This window comes from Gopherus evgoodei, chromosome 1 (assembly GCF_007399415.2).
Source record: "Gopherus evgoodei ecotype Sinaloan lineage chromosome 1, rGopEvg1_v1.p, whole genome shotgun sequence".
Taxonomy (NCBI): Eukaryota; Metazoa; Chordata; order Testudines; family Testudinidae; genus Gopherus; species Gopherus evgoodei.
The window spans coordinates 268,055,532-268,068,497 of NC_044322.1; the positions used below are offsets into that span (position 1 = coordinate 268,055,532).

At 45.0% G+C, this 12,966-nt stretch overlaps 1 protein-coding gene across 2 annotated transcripts; it reads left to right on the top strand.

Annotated features, from left to right (window-relative positions):
* The first annotated feature begins 2,129 nt into the window (after positions 1-2,129).
* On the top strand, positions 2,130-12,688 carry RASD2 (RASD family member 2). 2 transcript variants are annotated; one of them, XM_030545313.1, is made up of 4 exons: positions 2,130-2,145; positions 2,762-3,218; positions 8,175-8,454; positions 10,349-12,688. In XM_030545313.1, the coding sequence occupies exons 3-4, from the start codon at positions 8,184-8,186 to the stop codon at positions 10,876-10,878; spliced, it is 801 nt and encodes a 266-aa protein (XP_030401173.1). In that variant the 5' UTR covers positions 2,130-2,145; positions 2,762-3,218; positions 8,175-8,183; the 3' UTR covers positions 10,879-12,688. The 2 variants fall into 2 exon arrangements, with proteins under 2 accessions (XP_030401173.1, XP_030401167.1); XM_030545307.1 differs by lacking the exon at positions 2,130-2,145 and having other exon boundaries at positions 2,526-3,218.
* The last annotated feature ends 278 nt before the right edge of the window (positions 12,689-12,966 follow it).

Genomic DNA, 12,966 nt, shown 5'->3' on the forward strand with positions numbered 1-12,966 from the left:
GAAGTGGCCGGTAAGTCCCTCTGGTGGGGCAGCCAGGGAGGTTCCAAATGCTGCCCCTGCCCCAAGCGCCAGCTCCACAGATCCCGTTGGCCGGGAACTGCGACTAATGGGAGCTGTGGGGGTGGTGCCTGCAGGCAGAGGCAGAGCACAGAGTCACCTGGCTGTACCTCCACCTAGGAGCCGCAGAGACATGCTGAGGTAAGTGCTGCCCAGAGCCTGCTCTCCCTCCCACACCCTGTCCCAGCCCTGCATCCCCTCCTGGACCCAAACTCCTTCCCAGAGCCTGCACCCCCTCCAGCACCCCAACCCCCAGTCCTGAGCCCCCTCCTGCACTCTGAACCACTAGGCCCCAGCCTGGAGCCCCCTCCTATGCCCCAAGCCCCTCATCCCGAGCCCCAACCCAGAGCCCATACCCCCAGCCAAAGACTTCACACCCTCCTTGCACCCAACCCTCCTGCCCCAGCCATAAGTCCCTTCCTGCACCCCAAACCCCTCATCCCCACCCCCAGCTGGAGCCCTCACCTTCCCTCCCCCTGCACCTCAACCGTCCCCCAGCCTGGTGAAAGTGAGCGAGGGTGGGGGAGAGCGAGCAAAGGAGGGAGGGGGGATGGAGTGAGCAGGGGCAGGACCTTGGAGAAGCGCCGGGGCAGGGGGAAGGGAAAGGGTATTCAGTTTTCTGCAGTCAGAAAGTTCACAACCCTACTCTCACCCCAAACGAGGAGGTTAGGCAGGGAGCTGAACTGATGCACTGATTTATCCCCCATTATTGTATGGTACCATCATTGGCTAGAGAGATTGTGGAAACTCCATCACTGGAGATTTTTAAGAGCAGGTTAGACAAACATCTGTCAGGAATGGTCTAGAAAATTTATAGTTCTGCCATGAGTACCGGGGACTGGACAGATGCCCTCATGAGTCTATGATTCTATCATACAGGAGTTACAAGGGATGGCTGAGAACCTAAGCCCCGGGGATGGAGCCCAAGGACCTGACACGGAGCAACTATATTACCGTGGGGGGAATTCTGTGCCACTGCACATACACAGAATAAATGTTTCCTGCAGATTTCTTTGCTTCCCTGCAGAAAAATGATTTTCTGATGGGGAAGCAAAGGGAAGCCACAAGAACGGTCATGCGCCCCTCCCCAGCAGTATGTTTCAGGTGCCTAGGGCAGCTGGCAGAGAGGCAAATCACTGTGGGGCAGGAGGCAGGACTGGGGAAGACCTGGCTAGTGGTTCCTAGTCCCAGCTGGGCTGGGAAGGACGAAACTTCCTCTTCCCCGCATGGCATCCGGGGCCAGGTCAAGACCCACCCCCAGATTTCTCCATCTGGATCCCCCACTGAGGCCCCCACGCTCAGATTCCCCCCCACCACTGAGCCCCCACCACCTTCACCTGGACCGCCCTAGAGTGTCATTACCATTGCACCCAGCACTCCACAACAAGCCCCTGTGGATCCAGATCCCCTCTGCACCCAGATCCCTCACTGAATTGCCTGCACCCAGATTGCCCCACAGAACCCTCTCAACCCACACCTGGATCCCCCATCATTAAGCCACTCCACACTTGGATCCTCCCTTGTTGAGCCTGCCTGCCCACACAGAAGGGCAGGGCCCCAGGGTGTTTCTGGGGCAGGCCAGGTCCTTGTGCTGTGTCAGGGTTGGATGCAGCCTCACTGCTGAGTCCATGTCCTGGGAGGGAACTGCACAGTGATCTCCCACCTCTGTGCAGCCAGTGGCCTGTGCTCTCCAATGATAACATTTACAGAATTTTAAAATACTGTGCACAGAATTTTTAATTTTTTGGTGCACAATTTTACATTTTTTTGGCACAGAATGCCCTCAGGAATATTACATGAACATTCAGCAGTGGGTGGGTGGGTATGACCAGCAGTCCTCTTCTTAGGAAGTGATTAATCAGTCATAGAGCTAAGGAGTGTGGCTAAGGAGGAAAGTGATTACAAACCAGGGTTGGCAGCAACAGTAGTGCCGAAAGGCAGTCTATGGAGAAAGTGGTCTTTTTCAGCAAGAAGAGGTCAGGAATCCAACTACGAGAAAGCAGGCTGGACCACAGCTTTTAGATGGGAAATCAGCACTGTCTCTGAATTGATCCCGATCAAAATGAAGTTGCAAGCCACTTAACATTTGTAACCTGATTTTTAGTTCTAGATCAAAACCAACGAGCATTCCTACAACTGCAAAGGGTCTTGGGGCAGGGGATGCTATATTTCAAAAGAATCATAGAAATTAGGAAACAGAGGTGGGAGATCATGAGTTTTCAGAGCAAAAAATATACTAGGAGTAACAAGTCTTTCTCACACATGATCATGAACATATACACATGTCTCTTGTGGAAAGGAAAAGAATTTGCAATCTGGAAAGTGAAAGAAGTTTGTGTTTAAAAAAAAAACAAACCTTCAATAAACATAAGATCCCACCGCCTTGGCAACTCTTCTTCCTCTGTCTCTGACTTCAAGGGAGGAGTGAGCCAATTATCTGTGAGTTCTGCAGAAGGAAAACCTGCAACTTACCAGCTGCTGGGGGAGAGAGACAGAGAGAGAGGCAGGGAGGAAGAATCAATAGACAAATTCTAAAATTTAAAGAAAAAGCAAAGCGTTTTTAAACAAATCTTAGATGGGGGGGGAATCTTTTATCTGTCAGGATTTTTTGCAGTGCAAGAGTGAGGGTGTCCTTTCAAATCTGCTATCATAAGAAACTCCAAGGCCCCAACCCCTAATTTGCATCCCCCTCTTTATTTCACAGGGTCTACATAAAAGCACTAAGGGTCAGCTGAATGCACACGCTAGCCTTGGCAGCTAGGTGTCGCACCAGAGGCCACTTCCACCCAAATGAGTCTCCGAACTACAAGTTGCAAGAAAAGCAAGTGTGAGTGGGAAACCTGGTGAACTGAGAGTAACAGGAGAAGCGCAAACCTCTTCAGAGGGGAAAAAGAACAGGAGTCCTTCTGGTACAGAGAGCCTACTTTGGACCATGTCAATCTTCTGACCCAATAAAGATCACCCATGGGGAACCAGCCCCTGGAGTGCTCTGGTCTTTCCCAGTCCAGCTAGGGTCCAAAGTGGTGGAGAAGAGCCCAGCCCAGTGACTCGGGATCCAGAAAAAAGCAGCAGCAGCAGCAGCAGAAGCTGCTGATTAAAACCATCAAGACAGCTTCATCCACGACCCTAAGATTCAGGACTTCTCCTCCAGACAAAGAAAGGTAAGGGAGAGGCACTGAACCTGGAATTAAAGCAATACGGGAGAACAACACTCTACAGAAATAATATCAGTGTGCATGAAAATGAAAGTACTCCAAGATTTTCTAATCAATGACAGGTCTGTAATGCAGAGTTTGCTTCTGCCTATGTCTCTTTTAGCTAGATGCAATACATCTCTTAGGACTAGTATATACAGAGAAATACTGTAACTGGTGAATGTAAACAGTGGCACCTCGGAATGTTTTATGTGTGTGCAGTGGTAGGGAGCATAATGCATGGAGTAATATGCAGAATTTGGGTATTGAAAGCTAGTATGTTAAAGCTCCAGGCAGCAGGTTTTCTATCTTCATTAGGTTTTTCTGTAACTGGTGCATAGGATCAGACTTTTCACCACCTCACTGGAATTTAAGCATGATCTTTTCAGTGCATGCATGGATTTGCAAAGGCAGGTGCATGGTAATGTAGTCTTAAATTTGCAAAACCAGCAGTGTCTAATGATTAGAGCAAGGGTCTGGAGTCAGGAGACTTTGGTTTTAATACTTACCTTGTCACAGGCTCATGAGAAGTCGCTTTATCTCTCTGTGCTCTGGTTTCACAGAAATAGGGATCGTTTTAAATATACCTACCTTTTGTGAAACGTTTTAAAATCATTGGCCAGAAGGTGCTCTAAAAGTACAAAATAATATAAAGCAGGTGTTTTGTTACCCTAAAGTCAGTGCCTGAAGCTAAACATACAGCAGGGAACAAATCTATTTTTAAACTTAAAGGAAGAGTCATAGATTCAAACCATCTGGTGGTGTTTGTTTATCCTCTTCTGATTGATTTTTACTTTATTTAGTAAATAACTGTGTGGTCTCTTTCTGTTTCCTCTTTGCTGCCTCTAATCTTTCCAATGTATGGCTCGCTGCGCCCTGCAGGGGGCTTGAACTTGGTCTCTTTCTCCGAGCAAGAGAGGAGAAAGGTTTGAGTCAGAAGCTGTGGTGATGTGAAGAGCGTGAAAGACAAACGAAGGTTTCAGGTTATGCCGCACCCTGCAAGTCAGGTGCGCAGCGGAGGCAATTAAATGCATAGTAGCTACAGGAATTAGAAGTGGTGAAAGAATCTATTTACGGTGCAGTAGACCAAAGGGCAGGCTGCAAAGCACTGGAGCTCCCTTAAAGGGATAATCTGACAAACAGAACCAGCTTCTCAAGGGCACCATAAGGTGACATGTTAAATGAATGCTGGATGTGCTGAGGGAGATCTGCTTCCAGCTGTCACTTCCCCTCACCTCTCCTGTGCACAAACACCCCTCAGTCAAAGCCTCAGAAACTGACCACATGGGGGGCGTGTATGAGCACACACAATAAGGTTTTGCCCTGCTTAGGATGGCAGGCAGTGCAGTCTAGTGACTGGAATTTGGGGCATTCTGAGAGGAGATTTGGGTTCTTTTCCCCACTCTGCTACTAACTTTGGTCAAGTCACTGAGCCTCTCTGTGCCTTGTTCTCTCCTCCTCAGTGAGATGGGGATGATGATACCTTTCTCTCAGGAGTACACTGAGGGAGAAATGAACAAAAAGTGCTTTGAAATCTCTGGATTGAAGGTGCTGTAGAGATGCAAAGGGGGGGTATTGATCTATTCTATTTTTCATGGCCCGTGCGTCTTTGAGAGGAAGGAGAAAAGTTGGAGCTGCCCCAGCTGGTGTGTACAGAAATTAGAGATGGCCCATATGTTTTAGGATTACTCTCAACTGTGCACTCTCCCATGCTTTGTCAAGCTTGTTAATTGGCCCAAGCCATCAGGCTCCTACCAGTTTCCAAGAGAGACTGTCCTGCAGAATCTCAGCCCTGATTGTTGGGATGAATATGAGAGAAAAATTCCTAAAAGTCCTGTGCTAGGCAAGATGGCCAGAGTGTAGATTTTTTTTATCTTTTCAGTGGAGGAATGTCTGCTGTCCCATTTCGGGAGAGAAGGGACAGACTTGTAGGGGGCATGTTATCGATAAAGTGATGTGGCACATCCAGAGCAGCATGAAAAGCCTGCATGTGTAAAATGAAACTGACGTGTGTATGCTCCCAGCCAGACCCAAAACTAAAATAATATTCTTCTTCCCTGGTTCAGTTGTTTGCTGCTTGTTCTCAGCATGTTCTTAAAGACCAGGATCAGTTTTCAGGGTTTATATAGGGTCATTATGGGCTCGGGGCCAGCTTTTCAGCTGTACGTCATGCACAATGAGGGCCGGATATTTCAGTGCTCAGACCCCAACGAAGAGCTCTGCTGAAAATCTGGCCCTATGTTCTCACATTTCCTCCAGTGCTCAGCTGAGGAGCGTCTGTTTCATCCCCATCCCCCCAGAACCTCTGTGGTGGGCCACCTCTCAGGACCGCTTTATATTATGATCCATTAAATTTGGACAGTCACCTACTTTGACCACTTTAAAGCTATTAGCCAAAATGAAAATTTCTTCCACACAGTCAAATATAGAAAGAGATGATGCACACGTGCAGCTTGGCATGTCTGTATGATAGATGCAGAATTTTCCTCCCACCCATTGAGAAGAGACATTCTCCTGCTTGCTTTCTTGATGGACAGTATAACTGTGATTTGCTGCTAGTTCACACAGTTGCCTTTCGGTCAATATTTATTTATTTATTTATTCATTTATATTATGGTAGCACCCCGAGGCTGCAGTGAGGATCAGGGGCCTGTCATTCTGGGCACTGTACCTAACATGTCAGATAGCACCGATAGATTCCTGTATTTGAAGAACACTACCGTATTCTAACAGTATTTACCCCAGCCACTGCAGCAGCACAGCTACAAGATACCAGGCCAGATCCTCAGATGGTGTAAATCAGCATCTCTCCATTGAAGTCAGTGCAGCTACACCAATGTACACCAGCTGAGGATTTGGCCCTCTTTATAGCATTGGACCATTATGGCAGGATAATGTCAATCTTTTTTTATAAGGATTGTCTGGCAAAACTCATTCTGCTTTTTAAAATACCCCACCTTACTAAACAAAGCTCAGAGAGCACAGGGGGAAAAAACCAAACTTCTGCCTAATCCCAAAACAGCTCAATCACCATCCATTTGGCACGTAGACCCTAGAACCTGCACATCCTAGTGTACAAAGGAGAGTACAAAGGGCAGTGAACACCACTGGATGTCGGTATTTCTGAGGGAAATTGGTGACTTTGCACTGAAAAGGTACAACCTGTTCCAAATTAGACGCAGAGTCCAGTACAAACACAGGGCCAGATCTTGCCAGCCTAGCCTGGCGCAGCTCTCACATCAACAGAATTGGACCCATGCTACATGTGCACAATATTATGTCCTGATTTTATTGCCTGACTGTAATTTAGGCTGTAATCCCCTTTGAGTGTAATTTAGATTATAATTTGCCGTTGGGGCAAGCGCTGCATTTTCTTTTATGCTTCTTAGAGAGCAGAGAATGCTGTCAATGCTCAGTAAATAACAATAATAATGAATAGTAATGTTCTGCTATTGCCTTAAGCCACAGCACAAAGCCAATAGGGATGCTGGCTCGGACTTCTTACAGGCTTCTTTATTTACAAAGAATATTTCATTACTTCTGCTTGGTACTTAACACATGTAAAACATTTTAAGTGATTTTCTTGGCATAAATACCAGACACATAAAGGCTTGGGAGATGAAATTCACTTGGGGAAAGGATAGGAATCCAGATCTGTACCCAAAAATAATCTCTGTGTGTATATATAAATACTCAAAACCTATCATTCAGTAAGCAACGCCTACATTTAATAAACAGCACAGTGGGTACTTGATATTTCTTTCATAAGCTCCTAGTAACCAAAATAAACTGTCCAAATGTGTCTGCTATGCTGTGACCTGACACCTAGTTTTCCACAGTGTGCTTGTATTTTTATCTTTTCTGTGCACAACATATTTGATCTGAAAGATGAAACATGTCTGTGGAATCCATGTTTTTCTATCAAGATTTCCTATATCTTTGTGCTGTATCAAAATGTAATCTCTGGGGTCTGTAGACTCACTTTAGTATTCATCTTGCTCTTTGGTTATATTAGAATGCTGACCTCTGCTCCACAGTCCCTCATTTCTCTCTAGTTCTCTCAATACAGCCAAGGACTCCCAGAACCGAGGACTAACATGTGTATGTAAAGAGTGACACGTCCATGAAAAACAAAACTAGCATTTCTGCAGCTCCATCCACTACCAGCCATCTTGCTGCAAAGCAGCAGTATTTGAAATGCTAACAGTTTGGGGGTGAGGAGCTCTGGCATAAGAGATTGGTTGGATAAAAATCTGGTGTCAAAATTTGAAAAAGAACATTCGGGGCCCAAGTCTTTGAAGCTAGTGTCTGATGATGCAATTCTGTGCTTGCAATTACCTGTACCAGCACTTTAGGTCACTTGGACTCTGATTCATCCTAGAAAGCTGGTACTGTGAGCAGCTCCCATTTAAACACCTAAAGGGAATGGCTAGATCTTAATGGGAGCTGCTCAGTGCTTCCGGAAACCTGGCTGCTTCGTTTAGGTGTCTAAACGAGAACTGAGCTCTTTTGAAAATCAGGCCTCAAATATCTAAGTGACTTAAACTGTGGGCATGAAACTGGAGTCATGGCTAAAGCCAAGCTGATACATTAGCCCTCTATGTTTAAACAAAATTGGAAATTGTAGTTCAAAACTTTATATGCAAATATAAATTTCTTCATTTTGATGTGACTTAAAAAAGAAAATTCTCCTTAAACCAGGCTAAAAAATGAGGCAGGTTCCCCATGTAATTTCCTTATCAAGATTTCCTATATCTGCTAAGCAGATCTGCTAACCAGAACCAAACGCTCTATCTTATGTCACGGAGCAATCCACAGTGCTCTTTGAGTTTGCTGTAAAAAAACACGGAGGTTGCTCCACTCTAGCCTCACTCTTCTTTCCTTTCTCTCCATCCCCACCTGCTTTTATTTTCACCCTTTCAGCACTAAGCAATGATGAAGACTGTGTCCAGTGGGAACTGCACCCTGAGTGTGCCAGCCAAGAACTCTTACCGCATGGTGGTGCTAGGAGCCTCCAGGGTGGGCAAGAGCTCCATCGTCTCACGCTTTCTCACTGGCCGCTTTGAGGACCAGTACACTCCCACCATTGAGGATTTTCACCGCAAGGTCTACAACATCCGGGGAGACATGTACCAGCTGGACATCCTGGACACATCTGGGAATCACCCTTTCCCTGCAATGAGGAGGCTTTCTATACTGACAGGTGAGGGGGTGGGTTGTGAGAAAGAAAGGGGTGTCCTACTGAGGGATGGTGGGTCAAAAATCCCAACTGTGGATTTCTGCTTGAGGATAATAACCTGGACACAACTCTTTCCTAACAGAGCACTAGTTTATATGGTGAATGAGGAAAAAATGAGAGCTAGATAGAGGGAATGATGGGTAATGGGATGGAGCTTGTTATAAAGATGCATCTTTTCCCCAGTGACATTCACTGACTGGAGTATTCCAGACGTCATCAGGGGGTACATCACTCATCCAGGAATCAACTTGGAAACGTTCTGAAATTTGAGTTTCTTTGCCTTATTTATTCTCCTCCCCTCAACCCCTGTGTATAACACATACAACTTGAGTTTTTTAACTGCGGTGACAAGTGAATGGTAAAATCAAAATCTCACAGGTATAAAGAATGCCAGGAGAAAGAGGAACTTTATCATCACCATGCACCAGCAATGTAATACAAATGTAGAATATACACTGAGGGGTTAAAAATTACTTGATAAGGTTTTTTTAAATTTTTTTAAACTGGTTCCCTGCTTTTGGACAATAAAAAATTCCAGTGGAATGCATCTCCCTAAAGTCACTCCCTCCACTCTTATTACACTTCTACCCCCATATAACGCACCCCGATATAACACAAATTCGGATATAACACAGTAAACCAGTGCTCCGGAGGGGGGGGCTGCACACTCCGGTGGATCAAAGCAAGTTCGATATAACACGATTTCACCTATAACGCAGTAAGATTTTTTGGCTCCTGAGGACAGTGTTATATCGAGGTAGAGGTGTATTTCTTCCTTCTCCTATAGTCACCCAGAATGAGGTAAACCACATATTGGAAGAGTGGTGGCCTCATATTGAAAGTGTTGATCAGCTAGGAGTTCCTGTTTTCAGTGGGTGCTGCTGTGCATGCATCACTTCTGAAAATTAGACTGTGAGCGTATACATGGCTGAGTATACAGCCAAAGTTCATATCCACCTGGGTTCAGTCCTACTTGCCCTACTATTTATCCAGTGACACCCTAAGTCTATATTAAGTAGCGCTAGATACCAGGATCTGGATCCTATATGATGCAGGTACCAAACTCCAGGTTGTGGTTGGGGATAAGCTTGGGTCCATGAAAGATCTTTCTCAGTTCCATGTAAACTTCACTTAACAGGTTGTTTGTTTGCTTTGTCTTATATTTGTACAAGAAAGATTCTGAGTCCCAGTATTGTAAGTAATACCAGAGGACGTATGTCATTTGCACTGTCTTTTGTACTCTGTTTCTCTTGAGCGAGTGAAACGGTAGCAGAATACTGGATTCTTGGAAGCTCAAACTTATTTCTCAGATACTCTGAAACCTGGTTTGTGGGTCTTCAGGTCAAGTACTGCTCCTGGTCTTGTATATTGAAAGTGTCGAGGCATCGTGGCTACTGTTTTCTGCTTTTAGGAGTTGCTACACAGGTGGTGTTTTTCAGGGTGGGGGGGGAGGAGTGAGTGACCCAGAAGAATTATATCAGAAGATAATTGGAAAAACATGATGCAAATGGGCAACATCAATAAGTCGAATGCAGTCTAGGATAAAACAACAGGATATGACTGAGGAAATACTTTGACCATAGGACATAAGACAGCTATGGGAACAAAGGGGAAGGTGAATCAGAAGGTGACCGGGAACTAGTGTCCTTAGAGAGTGTATGGAATCAAAGGAGAAACAAGCAAAGAGGAAGAATGATGGGTGGATAGGGGGAACAAAATACACTCTATTTTAAATAGAGAGAGTCAAGGTAGGTGAGGTAATATCTTTTATTGGACCGACTTCTTTGGTGGAAGTGAAGTAGACTGTTCTGAGGTGGATTCTAATGAACAAGTCCTCTGGCTTTCTTTTTAATTGCAGGAGATGTTTTCATCCTGGTGTTCAGTTTGGACAACAGAGAATCCTTTGATGAGGTCAAGAGGATCCAAAAGCAGATTCTTGAAGTCAAATCCTGCCTAAAGAACAAGACCAAGGAGACAGCTGACCTCCCCATGGTGATCTGTGGCAACAAAAATGACCATAGTGAAATCTACCGCAAGGTGCACTCGGAGGAAGCAGAGAAGCTTGTCTCCAGTGATGAGAATTGTGCTTACTTTGAAATCTCAGCCAAGAAGAACACGAACGTGGATGAGATGTTCTATGTCCTCTTCAGCATGGCCAAGCTACCTCACGAGATGAGCCCTGCCCTTCATAGGAAAATCTCCGTCCAGTATGGCGATGCCTTCCACCAAAAATCCTTCAGGATGCGCCGGGTCAAAGAGATGGATGCCTATGGCATGGTCTCCCCCTTCGCTCGCCGACCCAGTGTCAACAGTGACCTGAAATACATCAAATCCAAAGTTCTCAGGGAAGGCCAGGCAAGGGAGAGGGAGAAATGCACTATCCAGTGAAGGGGTATCCGCCATTCTGAATGAAGTCATTGTGTTGGTGCAGTGCCTTAAACAAAATGGTTTGAGAATGGGTTCATAGCACCCACCTCATGGAGGATGCCCACCATGACCATAAGCATGGCTCTTCTTCAGACCTCCACAGCATCGCTAATGTAAATACTGTAGTAAAGTTCCAAGCTACCCTTGTAAACAGTTAAGGAAATCAGAGGTCTGAAAGGTGACTAGCTTCTTCATTTCTTAATTAAGTTCCTTTTTCGTTCTTCAGTCTGAAGAACTTGGACTTGTAAAGAAGGATTTGCCTCATGCCTACCCAGGGAATAGGTCAGTAACACAGAGAAGGCATTGGGTATATGTAAATAAGAGTAACCCATCATTCATACTCTGCTGAGAAAAACAAATGTGTGTCTTTTTTCAAGCACACTTTAAAAATGCTCCAGTTTACCCATCTTCATTTAATGGATAATGGTATTAACCCAGGCTCTCCAGACTGAGGATGGACTCTATACATGGGTATGCAATTCTGACTGGCCAGTTAGATGACCTCTGGTTTGCTGTATCTTAGAAAGTCTGGAAGTGATGAAATTTTGCTGTACCGGTGGCAATTTCTAACCACCATTGACGTAAATATCACTTTTGTAGTATAGCTTTAATCTTGTTTTTGTTTTTTGTTTTTTTCAAGTGAAACCAGATGGCAATTGTGTATTTGAAATGAAAACTGTGTCTCTGTTCTAGAATTGCCAAGTATTTTCAGTTTTAAGGTTATATAATATGTACAGTAATTGAAAGTGAAATTGTTGTACTGTAAAGCCAACACATCTGACTGCTAGCTCTCCTCATGTGTGACTGTGTCTCAAAACAAGCACAAATCTGTTACAGGTACTCAGAATACTTCATTATAAATACTCACTCTGCTCCACGTCTCTATCAGAGCAACAGTTCCTTCTTCCTGTCTCTGACAAGAGATTAACTTGATTTGAATTTTGACTTAGACCATTATAGAAAGAGCTTTGGACCTTCCTCTGAAATTCAGGGGTGACAGGATGTGGGGAGTTGATTTGGAACCAACTCTGCTTCCAGAGTTCTCCTTATTACTGGTGGGGTTTTGCCTCTGAACAGAAGATGGGCATAGGCAACACTAAAGTTCCTGAGAGCATAATCCTTGTGCTAACTCTCTGCACAGGGTGAATTTTGCCACTGTGATTAATTTGGGGTTGTCACTCTTTCCCATTCCTCCCTTCCCCTAGTCCCTGGCTGCTATCTACCGGCTTTTTCTATTTCAGTGTCTCTTGCTTGTTGTGCTGGGGCCCTGTGTGCACTCAGAGAGCCAGATGCATTCCCTCAGATATGAGCATGCCACTCCCTTTGACTTAAATGAGAGATGAGCATACATAGCTGTGGGCAGAATCTGGTTCTAAAATTTAATTGTAAGTAACAACAGTGCATATATTCTTCCCATGAGAGTGTGATTATATATATACCTCATACCATCCCTGGCATATTCCACCCCGCCCCCATCCCTCACATACTGCCCCTGTATGTATCCATCTCGCTGTGTCCTGGCTGGAGCTGTGGGCTGAATGCTAGTTCATTCTGTAACTTGACAGAATGACGGATATTTGCTGGAAATAGCTTCTGAGAGACCCAATCCCGTCTCCACTTGTCCGTCATTCCATCCTCGCCTTGTATCATTCACAGGTAAAACGCACAAATGTTTGATTCCTGGTGCCATGGCAACACCCTATATTATCAAGTCTCTCTCACTCTCTGTAAATATGTATACTGTTTATGATTAAACCTGATTTATTTATTAGCAGTGTCCTGCCTGATTTTGCTTTTAGCAGGAGTAATTGGGAAGACTATAGGGTTTTTATGTAAGGCGTCAGGGGATTTTGAACAGGGGGCTTCAGTTAAGGCCTTAAAAAAAGATTCTGGTTCCCGATGGGAGCATAAGTTTAAAGGGATTTTCATAGCCCTTTCGGACTTCATGTTTGACATTGACCTGCTTGGAACAGAACATTTTATTTTCTGCAGAAGGATCTCACTATGTACGTCCATCCCTGACAGAGCTCTGAGGATGCCACATATTTT